The sequence below is a fragment of the Theobroma cacao genome, chromosome 3, assembly GCF_053813885.1.
Source record: "Theobroma cacao isolate CCN51 chromosome 3, ASM5381388v1, whole genome shotgun sequence".
NCBI lineage: Eukaryota > Viridiplantae > Streptophyta > Magnoliopsida > Malvales > Malvaceae > Theobroma > Theobroma cacao.
The window spans coordinates 6,317,009-6,340,197 of record NC_142641.1 but is presented as its reverse complement, the minus strand read 5'-3'; the positions used below and the strand labels follow the sequence as shown (position 1 = coordinate 6,340,197).

The 23,189-nt window shown below is 34.9% G+C and overlaps 2 protein-coding genes and 1 non-coding gene across 4 annotated transcripts; 2 read left to right on the top strand and 1 right to left on the bottom strand.

Moving 5' to 3' along the window:
* The first annotated feature begins 916 nt into the window (after positions 1-916).
* LOC18604338 (protection of telomeres protein 1b-like) lies at positions 917-17,893 on the top strand. 2 transcript variants are annotated; one of them, XM_007036751.3, is made up of 10 exons: positions 917-1,111; positions 1,520-1,656; positions 5,004-5,193; positions 6,726-6,790; positions 6,936-7,024; positions 14,843-15,124; positions 15,238-15,314; positions 15,471-15,529; positions 16,841-16,993; positions 17,560-17,893. In XM_007036751.3, the coding sequence occupies exons 1-10, from the start codon at positions 997-999 to the stop codon at positions 17,758-17,760; spliced, it is 1,368 nt and encodes a 455-aa protein (XP_007036813.1). In that variant the 5' UTR covers positions 917-996; the 3' UTR covers positions 17,761-17,893. The 2 variants fall into 2 exon arrangements, with proteins under 2 accessions (XP_007036813.1, XP_017973353.1); XM_018117864.2 differs by lacking the exon at positions 917-1,111 and adding an exon at positions 1,204-1,335.
* On the top strand, positions 1,270-1,368 carry LOC148763527 (small nucleolar RNA snoR113). The gene has a single exon (XR_016025620.1). It is a non-coding gene; the product is annotated as a small nucleolar RNA snoR113 (small nucleolar RNA).
* A 311-nt stretch (positions 17,894-18,204) lies between the features above and the next one.
* On the bottom strand, positions 18,205-23,189 carry LOC18604337 (ERAD-associated E3 ubiquitin-protein ligase component HRD3A-like). The gene is made up of 6 exons (XM_018117863.2): positions 22,510-23,189; positions 21,926-22,417; positions 21,111-21,326; positions 19,926-20,249; positions 19,577-19,819; positions 18,205-18,636 (listed from the first exon to the last, which is right to left on the bottom strand). Exons 1-6 carry the CDS (start codon positions 23,065-23,067, stop codon positions 18,433-18,435), a joined length of 2,037 nt encoding a protein of 678 aa, XP_017973352.2. The 5' UTR covers positions 23,068-23,189; the 3' UTR covers positions 18,205-18,432.

Sequence of the window (23,189 nt, the reverse complement as noted above, 5' to 3'; positions counted from 1 at the left end):
TGTAACCTTATTTTTTCATCACACCATAAAGTTATGGTTAGAAAAGAAAAATATTACTATAAAGTTTAAATTGTATTGATACGATAATAATTCAACAATGGCCGTTGGCACTGCCCTATAACTGGAACCTTGCTCTACTCTATTCAATTAAGTAGGATTAATATAAAGTTTGGATAATAAAATTAGTAGTTGTCACGGATTTGAGTAGTGATTGTAGGGTATCTAATTTTCAAATTTGATTATAAATAACAATTTTAATATTAAATTTTAATTTTTTATATATTATTTTTTATTTATAAATTATTTATCATTAATAAAATACTTACTAAAATTCCTTAATTGTTTTAAATACTTCAATTTTTTATGAGTTAATTTTGATTTATTAATTTAATTTTTAATAATAATATAAATAAATTAATTTTATTTTTATTTTTTATTCTAAATCTAGTTCAATTTTTTTGTGAGTATTAATAATTAGGTTTGATTATTATGTTACAGATTTTACATTATTAAAAAATAAAATAAATTTTAAAAATATAAATATGAATTTTTCACCACCTATCAGATTTATCTTTAAAGTTAAAAACGTGAACTCTTAATTTATAGGTTACTTAACTTTTATTTTTAGAGTTTAAGGGCTCGTGACATATTAAGTGTTGAATTTTAATAAATTTGTGTAAAATATAAATAATTAAATTTAAATTAAATTTAAATTCAGATATTTTAAAATTAACCCCTTCTCAACAGACAACGTAAGAGCTCCTCTCGTCGAAGGAATCCATGGACTCAGGCCTCAAATCTTGAGCCTAATGGCATGGACTCACCCGAAACCTTAATGGAATGGATCTTATTTCCTTCAAACTCCGAATAGTGGGGGGCTAGCTTGGGCAAGGCTGCTCGGCCCTCGGCCTGTCTACACCTCTATCCAGTTCCCTCCAAAAACAAATAAACCCTAAGCATTTGGCGATTAGCAGAGAGCTAGGGACGGAGAGAGAAATGGATGATTACAAGTTTCTTAAGATAGAGGACGCCATCGCTTGCATCAACCAGAAAGTTAACCTTATTGGCGCCATTCTTGACTTCAGTGTGCCCCAGAAAACCAAAGGCACCGGTACTACCATTTCTTTACTCGCCATCGAGATTCATTGCTTGAGTTCAAATGTTCCAAATTTTACCTGTTGATTCTGAACTTTTTCGGCCGCTATTAAAGCTTTTCGTGGTTTTTCTTTTTTTAAATGGGAATACATTTTCGTTTTTACAATCTGTGACTGGCCGTGATGACACAAAGGCCGGTCTTACGGCTGCTACTGCTCCTTGGGTTGGTAGTAGGATGATGTAAGTTGCTATAAGGTGTTCGTGCTGAGCCAGTTGCCACTATATATCTATCCTTTCTGAATTTCTTAATATAATCCGAATAAGAAAGCTGTGATTTTTAATGGGATAAAGAGCTGGTATTTTCTGGCTATTTGTAAACTTATTTCATTTTGGTCTTAGTTTTTTCTTTATGGTTTCTTTGCAGATTATTTCTGTAAGCTAAAAATAATTGATGAGTCACATCCCAAATGTGGGATTCCAGTTCATCTATTTGCTCAACATATGGATGCTCTTCCTCAGGTTGCCTCCATCGGAGATATTATTCACCTCTCTCGCGTCATGGTATATTCTGATAACCAAAGTGTTTTTCTGTCTCATGCCTTCTGTTTAATATTAAAAAGCTTGCTTATCTATATATCTTTCTCTGGAACCTCTCCGGTTCAATTACATTTTTTCTTAATTTCTGGTTCTTCTACAAATAAAGGAGCCAGCAATTTCCATGTTCGATGTTTTACTTGTGGGGAGAAGGGACATACTTCTTTTGCTTGCCCACAAAGAAGGGTAAACTTAGTAGAATTTAGGAAGGAATTAAAACCCATTTATGATAAATATGATGAGGAAATAGAGGAAATTGATGTGTATCTTGTATAAAGTGAGTTTTTGGTGGTACAAAGAGTGATGACTACAACAATCAATGGGGAAGAAGAAGATTGGAGAAGGCGAAGTATTTTTTGCACGCATGTTGTTTGTGAGGATAAAGTGTGTGATTTCGTTATTGATGGAGGAAGTGTGCAAAATATTATTTCAAAAGAGGTGATAGACAAATTGAAGCTTCCTACACGCAAACATCTTCATCCTTACAAGATTAGATGGCTAAAGAAGGAACACGAAGTACCAGTAAATATTCAATATTTGGTAAAATTCACTATGGAGGTAACTTGGATGATGAGGTTTTATGTGATGTTGTGCCAATGGATGTTGGTCATATTTTTATTGGTAGGCTTTGGTTGTATGATCACGATATGGACCATAAGACAAAGTTAAATATCTATTCCTTCTACAAGGATAATAAGAGATATACTTTATATCCTCTTAAAGAAGAGACTAAGAAATCAGCAACTTCAAGCCTCACAAACAGCAAAATTGCCGGGTATCTATCTGTTGAAAATTTTGAAGCTGAAGGTGGTAATGAAAAGGAAATGAAACAAGTAAATCTAGACATCTATGAGGAGGGTATTAAGGCCTACTCGTCAGAGTCGAGTTTTTCTAACCCGAGGGGACTGATGCAGGCATATCAAGAATTCTATTTTATTTAGTATTTTCGTTAGCGTAGGATTTTATTTTCTTTATTTTGTTTAGTTTGAGATTCTTTTCCTTTTTTTATTAGAATTTTAGTATTTTAAGTTTTTATTTAGGATTAAGATTACTATTTGATTAAGATTTATCTTAGTTATTATAAATAGATGATCTTAGATAGAAAATTATTATTATCATCTTTTGTTATTTTGAATATTTATTCAAAAGGTTTCTTTGAAAAACCTAATTATTTTCCTATTGTTTCAATACAATCAACCCTATTCTAGTCCTAATTGTTGAGTTCTAATTATCCTAAACCTTTCGGCTACATCAGTTTCTATTTCACTATTAAATTTTTATGAAAAGAGTTCTACACTTTGTTGAAGTTTTTTCTTTTTCTTTCTTTTTTTTTTTTGTTAGATAAGGTAAGGGGATTGGGAAGAATTGAATAGTCAAGTTTCAATGTTTTAGCTATTTCATCTGAATTTCCTTATAACTGAATCAGATACACATAATAGTACTTTCGCAGAAATGTAGTCTTTCAAGATACTTCCAATGTGTGTTTCCCCTTAAATTCACATATACATATAGACTACTAGCTGTAGGTGGGTGTGGGCTTGCGTGCATGTATAATACTAAGGATTCTAGTTATTCTAAGAGTTTGAGCTTTGACTTGCTTTATGAAATCATTGGGTTGTTGAAATATGGTTGTTATGCTGTTGTTGTGAGCAATTTCTGTTAAGGTATTAGGAATTTAGTGTGCATCTTGCAGTGTTTGATTAAATCAAAGGATTGAAAAACTATATTTTTCTGAGTTTCTAAGACTGCACCTTCTGAAGTGATTGGTAATGTAGGACAAAGTGAAGAAATTCTGACTACTAAGGATTTGACATTTTTGGTCAGCTAGGTTTGAGAAATGGGGAAGTGATGAGACAATGGAGGAAGAAACTTTATTGCTTTAATAATTATAATAATTGTTGAGTTTTCATCATGGAACTTTTAGGAGTTAAGTTTATTTTCTTGGAGCCCAAGTTTGCTGTTTACTTGTTTACAAGTTAGTTTCTGTTACTAATGGTTTTGCAGTAGTTTAGCACTCAATATAAATACCTATGTATTCTTTAGATTTTAGTATCAATGGAATTATGAGTATTTTGATTTATGGAGGCATGTATCGTTGCTTTTCTATCTCTCTTCGTCATCCTCCTTATCTATCTTTCTTTTTACATTATTCTTGCATTACTGTTTACTGCTCGAGAGCCTCCTATTTTAAATTGTATATTCTCTTCCTTGCAACCTAAATCACACCCCCTTTCTTGAGACTTTCAACTTGGTTCTTGCCCATATCTTCTATCAGTTCCCAGCAGCCCATCAACTAACCAATCAAAACCAAATCTTCTTTCTTCCAAGAATTTCCAGCAACCATTGTTTTCAGTTTCAACGCCTTTTCAGATGGACTCTTTATTGATTCAAAATCTGAGGGACAGGGTAAAATACAACCCCCCCCATCCCCCCAACCCCCCCCCCCCCCGCTCTCCCCCACCGGGCTCTTGTCCGAGATCACCCAAAAGGACACTTGGGCTCCCCCTTGTTTTAAAATACATGTTTGGCCTTTGACCATATGCTTTGGTAGTCAAAAGTTACACAAAAATTGGAACTCAATGCCTTGTCACACCATTTTATCATTAACCTGCCAAATGGACGTTTCTGACAACAATTCTCCTTGTCTCATTACTCCAATTTACAAATAAAACCTAAATACTCAAGTACCCATCTCATTGCATCTATTCCCCTCTTTTGAAAACTTTTTCCTCCAAAAATCAACACAAATATCACCATTCTTTTGGCTTTGAAAATCTTTGACATTGGTTTAACATTAACAGAAATCACTATGTTTTTAACATTTTCTAAAGCAAAACAGAAAAGTTTTCTTCGACTGTTTCTAGTTTTAGCTTTATATTCTTCTTTGATTCTACTTTGAAAATTTTGCTTCAATATAACCTTTTTTTTTTTTTTTTGCAGGATCAAAACCTTATATATCTCTTGTTTTCCTTTTTTTTTTCTCTTTGGTGTGTCATTTAATCAATATATACTTTCTTTTTCTTTTTTCCTTAAAGAATAAGCCATCCTTTTTGGCTAGAAGAATAAGTCTTTAAATGCCAAAAAGTCAATATAAAATTGGGAAAATGAGACGAAGGGCATGAGACTTAATCTCATCTAATCTTCTATGAATATTTCTTGTTGTATGAACAGAGGTTAGCTTGATATATGAGTTATTCTACCTTTTTATAGACTTTTTAAGAGAAAATTGTATTTACATTCATATTTTTCACTGTCCACAAATAGTGTTTGTCTTTTATAAATTTAGTTTGAAAATGGTAATTACTTTTCTGCAGATGAAAACCCATGAAGGAGATGTATATGCTATATTCAACAAAAGATTTTCTTCATTTGCTTTATATGAAGGGAAAAATGGTGAAGGTTTCCATCCTTATCAAGTTTCCTTGAGATTTCACGCAAGAGAACAGGATGAAAAGCTAATAGCAGACCTGAGAAAATGGTTAGCTGATTCGAAGGTTATTGACGGTATGCTCAACTGCTCATTAAATAAGTAACTGGTAAATTCCTTTGCTAGCATATCTATATTTCACCTTTTCTATGATAAAAAGAAATCTATATTTCATCTCTAACTTGTGGGTTAAATGTCTTTTAAATTTAAATAACGATAATTTCTCAATCAACATCGATCTGCATTTTCATGCTCTAAGAAATGTGTATGGTTTGAAATTGGTATAAGTTGCTTTTTTGAAGCTGGTTTTATATATATTCTCCATTTGGTTCACTTTCAGTCAGAACAATTCAGAAACTTATTGTTATTTTCTCCTTTCTAAATTTGATGCTTATATTTACTTAATTATTTAACATTTTTGGTTGGTGTTCGGTTATGGGGTCTTGTCTATTTAAAATTTTGCCATCAAGCTTTCTTTTCACGGGTGGTCCACTAGACTGAGGTTGATTTCTTCAGCCCCCATCCTCTTTTCTTTAAGCCCTTCAGGGTTTGATTCTCTGTTTAAGAGAGCTTGATGCTAGTTCATTTTGTCCTTGAAGGAAGTTTGAATTCATTGTGGTGGTTTGAACACATAGGTATAAACTAACAGGGTTTCTGCAAATCCTAGGGAGTTTGCCATGCTCTGATATTAGGAGTAACATAAGTGATATTGCATGCTAGCCTGGGCTTGGGCAGTGATGGGCTGTACTAACACTAAGCCACTAGCGATAAGCCTATCCTCTGCCTATTCTTTTTGAAGAATTCTTATAACGTTTTAATTTTTTAAAGTAGTGGACTCAAAGTGGCTGGATATGAGGAATAGATTGAAAGTTTTTATAATATACTGGTATTTAACAGTGTGCCTTCTTCTCTTTGAACTTCGATTGTGATGTAGCCGAAAGGTTTAGGGCAATTAGAACTCAACAATTAGGACTAGAATAGGGTTGATTGTGTTGGAACAATAAAAAGATAATTGGGTTTTCAAAAAAACCTCTTGAATAAATTTTTCAAAATAACAAAAGATGATAATAATAATCTTCTACCTAAGATACCTATTTATAATAGTTAAGATAAATCCTAATCAAATAATAATTCTAATCCTAAATAAAAACTTAAAGTACTAAAATTCTAATAAAGATAGGAAAAAGAATCTCAAACTAAACAAAATAAAGAAAATAAAATCCTAAGCTAACGAAAATACTAAATAAAATAAAATTCTTGATGCGCCTGCATCAGATTGTCAGCATAGAATATCATGTAAGTCTACGTATATAAATTAGCTTAAGAAGGACAGTTCCTGAATTTACCCCTTTTTAACTCTTCTAAAAGGTCTGCCATATATATATATATATATATATTTGTGTGTATATGCGCGTGTCATCCTCCAATATGTTGACTTGCTACACTAAAGCAATGAAGTGGGATTTTGGTTCCATGCATTTGTATGTTAAATGTTATGCACGTGCACTGCCTTCTTTGATGATTCTGACCTCTAATTGTGATGCCACATATTTGTTTATACCTGTTACCCAATATAAAACATCACCTCTTTTATGTTTTTGCTTGGTAGTGCCAATCAACTTCATTTTGTTGAGAGAGATCAATGAAGTGGATACGATAAATATAGCTTGCAAGGTACTAACCATATCTTTGTTTTCTCTATAATATTTTTGTACTTGATATAGTTCAAATATTTCCAAAGTAGTCATAGTTAATCCTGCTTTTTGATTATTTCAAGGTGTGCTGATCCATCCTCGTATTTATCTTTGGCCATACTAAGGTACTTCATATATGCGAAATTGCTAAAGATGAGTGGATGGTCTTTCTTTGGGATGGAACTGATGCCCCACCTCTCAGTATTCATAGAAAGTGAGTTGGTGTCTTTTAAATGCTCCTTACTACTTATGTTGAATCTTTGACTGTAAAGTAAGCCCTAGGGTTTGAGGGACTTCGCATTCCTATAGTTTTGCTTGGCAACATTGACACATGTTTCCATGGAAGTTCTGATACATCAACATGTAATCAAAGCATATGGTTATGCCTTTGCCATATACGGCACTGTGACTCCTGCTGTTTCAGTGCCTGCTTTTTTTAACACTTGCAGATATTTGATCCCTTTTCTTTGAAAATTTATGTAATGGCTCGAATTAGTTCAGCATTTAGTAAAGCTAACTGGTTCTCTCTCCCCCAAGACCTCTAGTTTGACAGTTTGACTTGAAGATTGGTTTAGGCAGTGTGAATATAAGTCTGGTGGATTAGCAAATGATTGCACATTGGTGGCTATGCTCAAAACTTGCTGTTTTCTTGACCGCATCATAGGCCCCCTTTCGCCTCTCTTTTCCATTTGAAGAAAGTTTGGCTAGTTGCTGATCTCTCTTAAGGCTGTTAATTTTACATACATAGAAACTAAAGGTGGTTGGATTGAAAAGAAAGACGACTTTGCAAGTAATTGCCATATGCATCTATATCACAGAGACATGGTTGTTCCTAATATCTTAGTGTATTTGCAATTGAACCTCTGTGGTAATGGTAAAGTATATGGTGATGAAGAAGGACTAGTGAAGTCTTAGTGTTCTTATGTCTTTTGGGAGCTAGAGGTTATTGTATCTTTTAATTTTATGATTGGAAAGGCTCTGCTTTGTTATTCAGAGTCTAAGTGACTTATATTTGTTAATTTCTTTCTCTAGTAGAATCATATATAGAGGGCATTGCCCATGCCAGTATGTTTACGAGTGTATCTTAGCTTCAGATTAAGCTATGTATCCAATCATGGTAAAAGAGGTTGTGGTTCAGGAGTTAGTTTAAGAGTTTGATGAGCTTAAGTGCTGAAAGCTGGCAGTTGTTTTGCATGGGTACATTTTAGGTAGAAGCCCTCATGTGGTGCATGTAATTAGAGTTTCTGTTAGTTCTCTTAAGACTTATGTGTGTTTTGATAGAAGAAAATTTTAAAGCCTAAATGATTGCATAACAACATGAAGCCAGTTATGCTAATTCTGTATGTTATCCTATCTATGTGTAAGAAAATTAGGTTTCTTGATGTCTACATATGGGAGATTGATTTTAGTGTTTTAGAGGCAGAAAGTGGCAGCTTTAAGGCTGTTTGGCTTGCTGACGGTGAAGAATATTTGCTGGAGCACTTTGGCAGTTAGGATATATTGGACAGGTTTAATTGGTTGAAATTGGTCTGAAATTTGTGCAAGATTTATAAGGGGTAGTGTGGTTATGCAATTGAAGAAGAAGCTTGTGGGTGCTATTGTTGCTATGTAAACAGTGGCAGGTTGGTTGTGATATATTTATGATTGTATAGTTTTGCGGTTATTAAGGGTGACATGTTAAGGTTATAGAACTCTGATATAAACTTGGAAACTGAAAATCAGATCGATTGTGGAAAGAAATGTTTGTGGAGATTTAGAAGACAATGAGAAAAGGAAAAGACTGCAAGGGAGCAAAATGTTAGGCATCCATATTTGTTTAACGTAATTATTCGTAACTTCGTCAAATATGAAACTTGCATAATATAATAAGCATATAGATCTTTATGGAAACTTTGAAGACTGATTCATTGTCTTCCAAAGATTTGGACTCTCAAATGGGTAACTACCTTAGCAACACAAATAATCTTGTCCGGTAAAAAAATAAATGATCATCTTAAACTCTTATAGCCTACTTGGCCCTGCTGGAGTTTTTGTAGGAAGTATTGTTTGAGTAGAGCTGTTCGATAAGTTCTGCAAAGAGAAGCTAACATAGTGTTGCCAAACTAACTGTAGAAGCACTGTAGGATGAAGAAAGCTGTTTTACTTACTGTATTTTGTCAAAATGCTGTCAAATGCTGAATTTACAAAAAGAGGCATTTTAGGGAAGTATTTTTTTAGAAGTGATTCTGAAGTACTTTTATAGGTAAATTATTTAGCATGTTGAGCAATATATCCAGTCTATTCTTCCAAACACCAATAGAGCACTTAATCACATTCCTGGGAGAGTATAAACTAAATTGTGAACTAGGTAGAAAGGATAAACTGCACTAGGCAAGCACTTTAAATAAAGATAAATTAATTCCCAACAAATTGTGAATTAATTGTTTAAGGTGTGCAAGGTGTGCTGGACTTGTTTGGCCAAATGTGAATTCTCATTGACTATTAGGTATTAGTAATTTTATTCCGCAATGTTTCACTTTGAGGTATCACTTATGTTGGCAACTTGAGGTGGTTGATTATTCAAATTAAAAACTACTTGCTTCTGGGTTCATTTTTATAATTGAATTGATGGTTTTTGTTTCATGACTGTACTTATCTTCTTCCCATAAATTTATCCACAAGTGACCATAATCACTTTTTTTTCCCTCTTAGAAACATGTAAGGTTCAACACAAAAAATAAAAGCCAATCAAATAATTAAGAAAAACATAAATCTTTATGCCTGCAGCTTTGAGATTGACAGAGATCACAACATAATTGACTCCTATACAATGGGGTAATTTTATTTGTAATTCTATTAAGCATGAAGGATAAAGTGGAAGTTTGAAATATTAATAAGCCCTCTAGTTGCTACCTTGAAAGAAGCTTGATGATGCAGCTGCATCTAGAATTTTATTTTATTTAGTATTTTATTTAAAACAATTTTCCTAATTCTAGTTGGTTAAGGATTTTATTTTCTTTATTGTATTTAGTTTGTGATTTTTTTCTTATCTTTATTAAGATTTTAGTACATTAAGTCATTTCTTATTAGGATTACTATTCAATATATGATTAGGATTTATGCTAACTAGTATAAATAGGTGATCTTTAATAGAGAACCTATCATTATTATTATTATTTGTTTATTCTGATTTTTTATTCAAGTGGTTCCTTTAAAACCCATTTATCTTTTTAGTGTTCCAAACACAATCAACCCCATTCAAGCCCTAATTGTTTTGTTCTAATTGTCTTAAATGTTTTTGCTACACCAAGTGGTATCAATACAAATGATTTTACTATCTTATAAGGATTTTTAGCTAGGAGACTATGGTTGGTCAAGGTAGAGGTTGAGGCAACCAACCCCAACAAATTGAGTTGGTTGAGATATGGAAAATGATTTATGACTTGACCTGGGCTGTGCAAGCTTTGCAGTGTCAGGAACCTAATGGGAGCCAAATGGAGAATTCGAAAGGTGACCACAATCCCCTTGAGATTCAAGATCGAGGATGATGATAAATTTGAGAATGAGAACCTTTCTTATAAAGATCGACTTGCAAATCAAATGGCAAGAGTTGGATCAGAGGATCGGTTACTACATGCCTTGATTTAAATGGTGTAGTCAAGATTGAAATAGTTGATTTTCATGGCAAGTTACATGTGGAGGATTATTTGGATTGGAAAGCCTGTTTGGAAAATTACTTTGAGGAAATTCATGTCAAAAATCAAAAAGTGTTATTCGTAAAACTGAAATTGAAGGGTGCTGCACTTTAATGGTGGAAGAGAGTTGAAGAGCAACGTGCATGGCAAGGGAAGCTTAAAGTCGACACTTGGGAGCACATGAAAAGAAATTATTACCTATTGATTATATTATGGAATTATATGAAAGATTTTATTGTTTGAAGCAAAATAACATAATTGTTGAGGAGTATACATCGAAATTTAAGAACATATCAATTCGAGTTGGGTTAAGTAAAAGTAACAAAAAATTACTTATCATCTTGTTGGGAGGTGGGTGTAGTTTGTTTGTACAACATTGAAGATGCTTATCAATATGCTTGAGTAGTGAAAAAGTGAGTTTCACACTATGGTGTTAAAAAGCCCTTATATGGCACTAATTGGCAAAGCAATTTTAGAGCAAGGCAAGGTTATCAAACATCCCAACAAAATTATCGAGGGGTTGCCACAACCAATAAAACTAATGGGGTGTAACCAATGTTGAAAAGAAGGATAAAGGCAAGAGTATAATGCTTTATGGTAGACAAAACAGTTTTGGTTCTTCCACAAATAAAGGCAACAATTTTCAAATTCAATGTTTTACTGGTGGAGAGAAGGGACAAATTTCTTTTTGTTGCCCACAATGAAGTGTGAACTTAGCGGAATTAAGTGAAGAATTAAGACAAGTTTATGATGAATATGATGAAGAGATGAGGAAATTGATGTTCATCCTGCACAAGGTGTCCTTGATGGTACGAAGAGTGATAACAACAATAATCAATGAGGAAGTGAAAGATTGGAGGAGGCAAAGTATTTTTCACACGTGTGTTGTTTGTGAAGGTAAAGTGTGATCTTGTCATTGATGGAGAAAGCATGAAAAATGTTATTTCAAAAGAGACAATAGATAAATTGAAACTTTCTACAAATAAACATCCTCATCCTTACAAGATTGGGTGGCTAAAGAAAAGACACGAGATATCGGTAACTACTCAATATTTGGTGAAATTCACTATAAGAAGTAACTTGGATGATGACGCTTTATGTGATGTGTCAATGTTAGTCATATTCTTGTTGATATACCTTGGTTGTATGATCACAATATGAATCATAAGATGAAGCCAAATACCTATTTTTTTTACAAAAATAAGAGGTATACTTTATATCCTTTTAAAGAAGAGGCTAAGCAATTGACAACTTCAAGCCCTACAAGCAACAAATCAGCAAAATTACTGGTTATTTATCAGGTGAAAATTTTGAAGCGAAAAAAAGTGAGATGCAAATTTTGTATGCTTTGGTAACTAAGTTTTCGAATAGTGATCAGATGGGTAAATCGCCTCGATATCCAATTCAGTTGCTATTGAAGGAGTTTAGAGAGTTAGTTAATAAGGATTTGCCAAAAAGTCTATCACTTTTGAGGAGCATTCAACATGCAATTGATTTGGTACCAAGAGTATCATTACCATACCTGCCAACATATAGAATGCCATTTGAGTTGCAAATCAGTCCTATTTTCAATATTTTGAACTTAGATGGATTTGATGGGATTGCATCTACTATAAACGCTCAAGTTTAGTAGTTTTTAATTGCTTAGGTTGAAGTTATTGAAGAAGTGTGAAATGTGAAAGAAGTTCGATCTAGATGAGAGAACCCATATAAACAATTTTTGATGAAGTGTCTTGGTAAACTTGCTAATGAAAGCACTTGGATTGCTGAAGAGGAATTGAAAGGTTTCAAGTGTTAGATTTGAAATAGAAAGGTTTCAATTTCTCTTAAGCAATCCAAATATTTTTATTAGCAAGTTTATCAAGCCATTTCACCAAAAATCGTTTATATAGATTCCTTCATCTAGATCGAACTTCTTTTACATTTAACACTTCTTCAATAACTTCAGCCTTATCAACTAGAAGGTGTTGAACTTGAGCATCTATAATAGATACAGTCTCATCAAATCCATCAAATGGATACAAGTTGGAAACATTGAAAATATGATTGATTTGCAACTCATGTGTCATTCTATATGCTGGCAGGTTTGATAATGATACTCCTGCTATCAAATCAATTGCATGTTGGATGCTCCCTAGAGGTGGTAGACTTTTCAGCAAATCTTAATTAACCAACTCTCTAAACTTTTTCAATAGCTGTTGAATTTTAGTTGGATATTGAGGCGATTTACCCACATGATCACAATTTAGAAACTTAGTTAGCAAAGCATATATAATTCTCATCTCACTACGTTCAACTTCAAAATATTTAAAAGATAAATACCCAGTGATTTTGCTAGTTGTAAGGCTTGAAGTTGCCAATTGCTTATCTTTTTCTTTAAAAGGATATAAAGTATACCTCTTGTTGTCCTTAAAAAAGGAATAGGTATTTGGTTGTCTTATGATCTATATCGTGATCATACAATCAAGGTCTACCAACAAGCATATGATCAACATCCATTGGCACAACATGACACAAAGCCTCATTATCCAAGTTACCTCTCATAATAAATTTCACCAAACATCGAGTAACTATTAACATTTCGTGTCTTGTTTTTAGCCACCCAATCTTGTAAGGATAAGGATGTTTGCTTGTAAGATGCTTTAATTTGTCAACCGCCTCTTTTGAAATAATATTTTTTATGCTTCCTTCGTCAATGACAAGATCACACACTTTACCTTTACAAACAACACGTGAAAAATATTTTGCCTCCATCAATGTTCTGTTTCCTCATTGATTGTTATTGTCATTACTCTTTGTATTATCAAAACTCACCTTGTGCAAAATGAACATTAATTTCTTTTATCTCTTCATCATAAACTATTTCTAACTTTTCTCCTAATTTTGTTTAGTTCACATTTGTTGTGGGCAAGTGAAAAAAGTGTATCTTTCTCCCTACAAGTAAAACATTGAATCTGAGAATTGCTACCTCCTTTATTTGTGGAAGCAACAACCTTACCTCAATCTTTGCCTCGGCCAACTATAGTCTCTTAGCTAAAAAACCTTGTAGGATGGTAGAATCATTTGCTTTTATACCACTTGGTGTAACAAAAAGGTTTAGGGTAGTTAGAACTCAATAATTAGGGTTTAAATGGGGTTGATTGTGTTTGAAAAAAATAGAAGGATAATTAGGTTTTAAAGAAACCACTTGAATAAAAATTCAGAATAAACAAAAATAATAATAACAATAAGTCCTCTATCAAAGATCACCTATTTATACTAGCTAGGATAAATTTTAATCAAATATTGAATAGTAATCCTAATTCAAATAAATAAAGGCATCTTAATCAAATATTGAATAGTAATCTTAATTCAAATAAATTAAGGCTTAATGTATAAAAATACTAATAAAGATAGGAAAAGAACCCCAAACTAAATGGAATAAAGCAAATAAAATCCTAAACCAATTAAAATTAGAAAAACTAAATTAAATAACATAAAATTCTAAATGTGCCTACGTCACTTCAACTTTTAACTGTTCTTAAAATCCCAAATTAGCTTCCCAATAAACTAAAAAGTAGAAAAGCTTTTAGAGTAGAAAAGCTCTTTCAGAAGATGAGTTGGGGACCCACTTAAGGAGATTGATATTGGAATTTTGGTAACTTCTAGAACCTTAGACCTTGCTTCATTAGAAAGATAAAAATGGGTAAGGATGGAAAATTTTGTAATGTAATGGTTAGGTTTCATATCCACTTAGTAGGTTAACCATTGGACTAAAAGTTTTTTGGCCCTTACCTCTTCCTATCCTTCCTACAAAGAAAGCCTTAGAGTTTCTACATTACCAAAAATATAGCCAAAGTACAAAGTTGTCCTTACACTTGATATTTTTTTGAATTTGCTAAAATTAAATAGCAAAAAGCAAGCTAACTTTTCCTTCCATTGCTGTGCTAATATGCATTTATGTAGCATGTATTGAGACCTTCTCAAATAGTTACCTTTATATTCCTATACTTGACAAATGATTTTTCTATTAACCAATGTTTTTTTTCCTTTCAATTTTTATTCAAAAACTGAAAAATTGAAAATAGTCATTTGCATTTGTGCATAGTTAGGTATTGGGTCTGAATAAGCTAGCCGTTATCTGTTTTTATTGTTATTGTTACCACTTTGGCCTACTTCGGAGGGAGTACATCTGCATGCCTTGCCACCTTTGTGGCATAATATCTTCTTAAAATTAAAACTTGGTCTGTCAACAGTTTTTAACTTCATTAATGACTCCTGCCTAAATGAATGGGGTTTAGTTTTGCAAACGCAAGATTGATGTTAGCTGTGTCTGGTTGATTCTTTTTTAATAATTCATATAAATGGCTACTCCACAGGCTGGAAGATGAAATGCATAACCAGCTGCCTTTACATTTGGAACCTTTGCCTTTATCAAGAGATGTGCTATGTACATTTCCTACCGTTGGAACTATCTTAAGGGTGACCATTGATGAAAACTGCAGAAAGTATATTCTTCAGTTGCTGAAAATTGGTCAATGGGTGAAACTTTTTAATGTACCATGCAAAGTGCGTGAAGGATTATGGTATGGTGTGTTGACACCATCTACAAAAATCCAAGATATGCCAAATGAGGATACGCTCATATCTGAGCGTCAGAGGTGATATTTTTAGTTTCATGTAACGCCTTGTTAAAGAAATAGATTTTATTCTCTTGTGACTGTTGTTTGTTTTGGAAGTTCAATATCTCACTCGTTTAATATATTTATGTCAGCAATTATGATCACCGATTATCATGCAAACTGGAGCGGATGCCATACTGGAGCTTTCCATGGCCGTCAAGAATCACAGGTTTCATGTTGTTAGTGAATCTATTAGTTGTTTTAAGTTTTGATTTATTGGCATATTTGATTCAATCTCCTGGACACAGTTATCTCATTTTTCCTGGAACCCCGACGGCAATGATGACTGATAGTTTAGCTTTTATTTTTGTGTGTCCTTCCTCAGAGGTTAGCTGCGATGATGTGCCATTTGCGACATTGATGGATGTTCTCACTTGTCGAAAGGTATCACACCCTTGAGTATCTTTTGATCATATGGAGATGGCTATTTTGTTAAAAGAAGTAGAATGTACCAATTGACCTGGTAACTATATGGAAATCAAAACAATTATGTTCATTGTTGCACTTATTAGGTTGGTGATGATTTAATATTTGATTGAAGATTCTTCTTTCTTTTGTTCCCTCCATCTTTGAAAAAAGAGGCACTTTTATATTTTGGGCATTTATATTTATGATTCTGTTTATTATTTTCAAACCCTACATCTAAATAGTTGGATGTCAACGAGTTCCTTTTAATATCTTTCGATATTGTCATTCCTTAGAAAGCAATAGAGTAATTACAAAACCCTCTTGAAAACACCCAGAAATAGTTGCCCCCCCCCCCCCCCCCCCCCCCCCCCCTGGATCCAACCCAAGCCAATTTCATACATTACTTTTGCATGGGACTCATTTCGACCAGCTGGAAAATGCCAAAGGGACCACATAATGCTCAAAATACCGTCAGACACCTTTGAAACCCTTTCGAATCATCCACAACCTCTTTTCGTCCCTCACACACGACCTACATTATGGGTCTTTCAAGATTTGTTGGGGGAGTTGAGTTTGTTCTGAATTAGTTGAAATTTGAAACTTTTGGCTGCAATAATTTGGTGAGTGTACAGATTTTTGGGTGTCTGCAGTTTTTGCTGTTTAATGGTTGTAGTTGGTGGTTGTGATGGTGGAAGTTGATTCCAACTGGCAGTGGGTGGCAGGATGGTCTGAGTGGTTTGAGCCCTGGTTGTGTACTGTCTTGTGATGGCGTAGATAGTTTTCTTCTTTGTTGTTTGCAATTGTCTCTAATTTTCCTTTTTCTTTCTTTTGAAAAAAAAAAGTAGTTCTGACCCATTCTTTTGGGTACTAATCCTCTCCTTTTGTCTTGATGTCTTGGTATATATAGAAAGCTGATTGGTGAATCTGCCATCTGATTGGTTGCTATACCTAATAGAGTCTGCTAAGCACCATCTTAAGTAGAGAGGACTGAGCTCTAGATGGTTTTACCCTTTTTATCTTTTTGGCAGAAGGGGAAGTGGAAGAAGGCACCTGTCATGTTGTGGCAAGGCCTTGAATACTTGAGCAGGGATCCATATCCTCCCCTTCTCCATTGGTCTTTATGTATATAAAGTAGCTGATGGTCTCAGGAAGGAAGTGTTGAATTGGGTCAAAAGGGGGGTAGACTTAGCATGTTTCCAGAAAGGGGATAGTTATATTTAAACATGAAAGCAATGGAAGCATAAATTCAGAGAATATTGTTTAACATTGTGCTTGGTAACCTTACAGGTAAGAAAGAAATTTAGGTGTGTAGTACGGTTTGTAGCGGCAATTCCATGGCAAGTTGAGGATTTCTGCTCTCCTCGTGGAACTTATAGGGTTAGGTTCACTGTAGAAGATCCAACTGCCAGAATTCATGCTTTTGCTTATGCTGAAGATGGGGTAAGGACATGATTCTACCATTCCTCCGCATTTATATACATGCAAAATAGAATCATGATTGTAAATTTCAATAACAGTCTTCATCCAATAGTTGACTCCTACTCCCCAAATGTAAATCCAAATGAAAATTGAAGAATAGAAAGAGAAGAGTTTTAAAAACACTCCCTTTTACCCAAAGCAGCTAGATTCATTCTTATGTTCAGTCTCTGATGCCAATACCCAAAAGAAAGTTTTCCTTCTAAGCTTGAGCTATAAGGTTCTTCCCTTGTAAATTGTGCCATGACCAATACCTGCATGATATGATTTTCTTTAACAAGTGTCTCAAACACAAATTAGCCTTAGTAGTAGGAAAAATTCATTTTCAGAAGCCTTTTCTGGAAATCCTCCTATTGTTTTCTTCAGCTCAACATCTGCTTACAAACTTCAAGTGTGGTGCATCTGCTGATTTTAATTTTGTAAAAATATCATCTGTCTTGTGAAATTGAAGTTGACTATACTTATGCATTTCTCAAGGCTCTTCTATATTATTGGATTCCTTTTTAACTGCATTTCTTCATCTGTGATAGGAGAAATTTTTCAATGGTTATTTGTCGGCGGATGTTTTGAGTAGCAAGTTAAATAAATTGCTTGGAGTAGCTATAAGTGCTGATGGCAAGGAAATTAAGGATGCTGCTAGAAATCCACCATGGGTGCAGTGTTGCTTGATATCTCATTACCTCAAGTGCTGTAAGATCTGTGACACCAAGCTTGTTGGTCAACAAGTTTGACTGCAATGGATTGGTATCCAGAGGAACTCTCACTGGTAAATTACTTGTATTATCTACTATATCACTGAGGATTCTATAAATATGATATTATTTTGCCTGTATTTAAAAGAAAAAATAGGCATTTGTCTTTCCATCCTTGGTTTCCCCCCATTATACTGATATAACACTAGAAGCGCCTAAAATTTGGCATGCAGTATCGAATTTTAAAGCACATATATCATCAACTTTGGCATTTGTCATGTGTTGCTACAGTTTTGATTTCCCCTCATGTCAAGATTTTGTAATAACTCCAACTTGTGGCATTTCGAAATAAATCTCATTGAATGTAATAACTTTGATCGTGGAAGGTATCATGATGTTATATTTCGAAATAAATCTCATCGAATTGTACTTAACATATGGCATCAAAACAAGTCATGTTAAGTAATAACTCTCATCCGTGTGTTGCTATTGAAGAGCTATATTGTTTGATTCATATAAATCTTACCAAACTAAGTGAGGCACAGAGCTGTTTCGACTTGAAAAAAATCTCTTACGGTACAATCAAATCAATATAGGGAGATCTCTACAACCAAGCCAAAGAAGCCGACCGACCTGTACATGGGTATGTATTGCTATGGAAATTAACTTTTCAGATGACAGCCCAAAAAACCACATGTAACCTGAATACCATTAGTGGGGTGCAGGTAAATCATGCTCATTAGGCAGGGCCACCTCCCCAGCAGCATGTCTGCGTTGCCGCTCCCTAAGGTATAGAACAGTGAGTAGACACACAAAGAGAGTCAAAATTGTAGCATTTCCTTCCTCCATTATCACATTCTCCACCCACTCTTCCACTTTTGGATAGACTTCAGGCAGGGAATCGACTATGTTGACCTAATAATAAAAAACACAAAGCAATGAGTCAGGGGATTAACTAGAACAACTGGTGGAAATCCAGCACTTATATCTGACTGACTCATTTTCTTGACTTTAAGGCAGAAGGAATAAAAAAACACTTGGCATTCATCTACCAAACTTGTACCAATAACTATACATTTTCAAGATTTCCTTCTTTTCTTCCACTACTGACAAAAAATTATATGAAATGCTATAACTCTTTTAAGATTATTTTTGACGCCATCAGTATTGAAACTCATTACTGGATGTAACAGCAAAAGACTAGCTAAAAACGAGAAAATCCCTTCTAAACCTGTGTTTGTTTTTTGAATTTTTCCTTTTCTTATTTAAGTTCCAATCTATCATAAAACATTTCTATGCATGATTTTCAAGAAAAAGGGAATAACTTGGTTTTCTTCCACATACCAACCTAATGAGAATGAAAAAAATGCTAAAAATCAATGGAACATAAGTAAACAAAGTTGTTGAGGCTATTTTCTCTCCATAAGATGCAAAAACAATTTTGAAGTCCATGTGTGTTCACACAAGTCTCAGCAGAAATATCTGATCACTGTCCCAAACAGCAGATCAAAGAGCTATCAACCTAACTTGCATGAAACGATATTATGTTCATTATCAATATGTATTGACTACCAAGCTGCATTCACAGGGGTTGAAGAACTTAAGCACAGTAACTAGTTCCGGTTTTAAAGTTAAATAAAAACTTTTGCATTTCTTGGAGATGGAATGCAAAACAAGGTGAGCACCTCAATTGATGGGGAAATGTCAAACTATAAATTCCAACTTGTGTGCAATTGCAAGCATTTTGACCAAGTGAAAGGAACATAATTGTGATTGAAGATTGAACAGAATTTTGTCTGATCTTCGGACATTGTTCAAAAGGTAGAGGGAGCATATGCCACAAAGAGCAACTCACCAGGAGACTATCAGCATAATTCTTTCGTATCCACAAACTTGTTAAAGCGAGCGTGACAGGCAACTTTGCTGCAGGATCTATCTCTAGCGCTTGATCATAGTAACGCTTGGCAAGATGGAGGTCAAACGGAAGTCCTTGGCCGTGCTCATGCATGTATCCAAGGTTGAACATGGCTTGTGCATTAGATTGGGATTTCGCGTGTATGTAAGCTTCTGCTGCACGCTCATAATCCCTCACAGTTCCCTAAAAGAGAAACGATATAGTTATAGGAAACTTCAGCAGAGCAATAACAAAGCAATACCCAAGAAAACCAGATAATGTCTTATCTATATAGACTACAGATACATACTCGACCATAGTAATATGCATCCCCAATAAGCAATGCAGCATGTTCGTTACCCTGCTCAGAGGCTTGCCACCACAACGAATGAGCACGTTGATGCCTTTCTGCATCAGTGCAAAGCCCAGATTCACCCATGCACATGCTGCGCTCACCATACTTGTCAAGGATCCATGCAGCATTACTTTGTGCTATCTCATAGCCTAGCTCAGCCATCCTAGAATACAAGAGGAATGCCTTGCCCACATCACCTTTGAGGTATGATTCAAGTGCCCATCTAGACAGCGAACTCCATGGTCCCCGTTCAGCAACTAGTTTGTACAATGCAGTAGCCTGAAAAAAGAATCAGAAAAAGATCAAATTCAAGTACATGGGAGCTTATGTACATTAGAACCATTCATGATTCAAAAGGATTCATGTCACAATGCACACATTAAATATAGTAAAGGTTAGTTACATTTATTGTGACTTCTTTTAACTGATTAAAACTTATGAGTGTCACATATTTTTACAACTCTCAGAAATTTGTTTTCCTTTTTGGTTTTAGGCCCGTCAAAAAGAAAAGCATGGCTAGAAGTGAGGAAAGCAGTCCCATTTTCCATCAAGTTGTCAGGTCAAGAAATTAAATATTATCATCACAACCAGAATACCAGTCATGGACAGCAGCAATCTAGCTTGTGGCATGTAAAATAACATTCAACTGTTCTAGGACAATCTTTAGCATTCAAATCATTTCTTTTGCTATGTATGGTACTTCTTAGCATAACAGGCAACCACATATTTACCAGTTAAAACCAAGTTATTTTAAGAGAAAATTAAACGAAATTCCTCATTTAGGTCCAAAATCAAGCAAATCTAAGTACTCAAAGGACCTTGATAAGTCAAACCTATCTTTTGCTTATAATAGAAAGATAAACGAGAATATTGAAATACTGCAGCATGCTGCATTTGTTAACCCTCAACCCCAATAGAAATTAGGACAAGGGTGAAAATTAGAGCATGGATGAAAAATATGCAACCAGCAACTTCACAAGGTGAAAAATTATGACAAAAGGGAAAATTCTTCCGGTACCAAGCTAGAAACCTTTAAGTTAAGCACAAGGGAGTTTAAGAATGTCATTCATAAAGATATAGGACTCATAACAAGGTAAAAATTAGAAAACAGCAACTATAAGCATAAACCATAGTATTTACCATAGGAAGATTCTTTTTAAGCCCAACACCCGTATGAAACATCTTAGCCAACTGATAAAACGCCTTTGGTTGACCTGCATTAGCTGCCACAATAAAACATTTACAAGCAATCTTCACATCTTTCTTCACTCCAATCCCTTTAAGGTACATTACCCCCAAGTTATAGTGCCCGCCAGCATCCTCATTATCAGCGGCCCTCTCAAAGTACTCTTTTGCCTGCATAAAAAAGGAATCAGTTTCTGGCAAAACTCTACAATTAACATACTAACGATAAACCACATATATCAGTTTTTTTTTTTTTTCTTAAGGGGTCTGGAGTCTGGAAAATTCTTTTCTTTCTTGTTTTTTTCAAAAAAAAATTCCATTAAATTCTCAGCTAGTATTACTGTTCCCAGATTCAAAACTATGTAAACCCCATCTGTGAATAATTATCTCCAATGTTAGTTATAAAAGCTACAAAATCTGAAGCATGCACCATCTTTTATCTGACTCATCACAATAACTCCAGATTAGTAGTTGATGAAAGCACAGCTTGAAAAATGGAATTCAGGATCATTGTTCGCCATAAGTTTCAATCTTCAAAACAATCCATAAGGAGAAAAACTATAAAACAGAGCCAGCATTGAGTAGGAAGATAATTCATAGTGAAGCGTAACCTTCCAGCTATGTGAAGATTACTGTTGAAACAAAAGACAAGAACCTGTAATTTTTAAGTCATATGAAGCCACCAAAAGAAGTAGAAACACTAGACACGTGATAACAATACAGAAATAGTAATCAAGAAATTTATGCAGTGAGCAGAGAAATGAACATACTTTGGTGTAGTTCTTCTTCTCCACCCCATAGCCTTTAACATATAAATAACCCATCCCATTATAGGCTGAAAAAAGCCCCTGTTTCGACGCAAGTGAGAGCCATTCAAGAGCCTTGGTGTAATTCCTTTCAACCCCAGCTCCTCTAGCATAAATCTCACCAAGAAGTTCCATAGACCTGGGCTCCCCTTTGTCCACAGCTTTCAGAAACCACATCAAAGCCTTGGCATGATCACGGCGCAACCCTCTCAATCCGAAATAGTAAAAAAGACCCATTTTGTACATAGCACCAGCATTCCCTTTCTGTGCTTGATATTCCAATATCTGAAAATCCTCATCGTCTTCCCCTCTTGACTTCTTTAAAGCTTCCTTATTCTCCTCTGCCCCATTGTGTATCCTAACCGGTTCGATCACCGGTGAATCTTTGGATATCAAAAAACTGTTTACTGCTATTTCAGCTAATTCAGCATATAATTTAACCGCTTTTTCATACATCTGAAAATTTTGAAAATATCAACTACTCAGGTAAATTAAAATCAAACACAAAAGGCGATTCGAAATTTCTTAAAAATAAACACAAAGCTTACGTCTTGTCGCGAGTAAGTATAAGCCAAAGCCATCATGGACTGGGCATTGCCACCTTCTGCAGCGAAATAATGATTTAAAAAAGCTTTAGCTTTGTTTCTTTCAAGCATCATCCCCATCCCGTGCAAAAACCCTAGCACCGACCGCGCGTGTGGATCACCTTCCGTATTTGCTGCCGTCTCGATCTCAGCCGCGGCTTCCTCCATCATCCTGGCGTCCCCATTGGTCGAAGCGGAGATCATTTTCTCAACGGCGGCGTAGTAGGAACCGAGCGTGCCGTCGTCGAAGGTGGAGGTGGGGGTGGAAGAGGGTTCGAAGAGCCGGCGCCATGATCCAGGATCGAGCTCGTCGTCTGGCCTAACGTGGGTGCCGCCGAAGTCGTCGTCGTCCCAGGAAGCATCGGAATCGGGGGAGGAAGCGTCGTCGTTCTGGGCGTCTTTGAGGTCGTCCTGGGAGAGGACGAGAACGAACTGGCGGGCGTGGAGGGAAAGAGGATAAAGAGAGAAAAGGAGGAGGGAGAGTAAAAGTCGCAGTAATGAGAGATGGCACCTTAGATCCATACTTCTTTTCTTTAGACGTACCTGCTGCCCGTCGCTATAGCTGTGAGGATTTGTTTCGAATGGAAGGGACTTTCTTCTTCTTCTTCGGGGAAGCAAAGCCCACACCGACAGACGGGTGCTTT

What these genes read in the sequence shown, in the direction of transcription:
- LOC18604338 (XM_007036751.3), top strand. Translation starts at nt 997, where the DNA reads ATGGATGATTACAAGTTTCTTAAGATAGAGGACGCCATCGCTTGCATC. An exon ending in CGATAAATATAGCTTGCAAG is followed by an intron (nt 6,791 to 6,935) that starts GTACTAACCATA and finishes GGCCATACTAAG; the next exon opens with GTACTTCATATATGCGAAAT. An exon ending in CCTCTCAGTATTCATAGAAA is followed by an intron (nt 7,025 to 14,842) that starts GTGAGTTGGTGT and finishes GCTACTCCACAG; the next exon opens with GCTGGAAGATGAAATGCATA.
- LOC18604337 (XM_018117863.2), bottom strand. Translation starts at nt 23,067, where the DNA reads ATGGATCTAAGGTGCCATCTCTCATTACTGCGACTTTTACTCTCCCTC. An exon ending in TTAAAAAGAATCTTCCTATG is followed by an intron (nt 20,250 to 21,110) that starts GTAAATACTATG and finishes TTCTTTTTTCAG; the next exon opens with GCTACTGCATTGTACAAACT. An exon ending in ATTATGCTGATAGTCTCCTG is followed by an intron (nt 18,637 to 19,576) that starts GTGAGTTGCTCT and finishes TTTTATTATTAG; the next exon opens with GTCAACATAGTCGATTCCCT.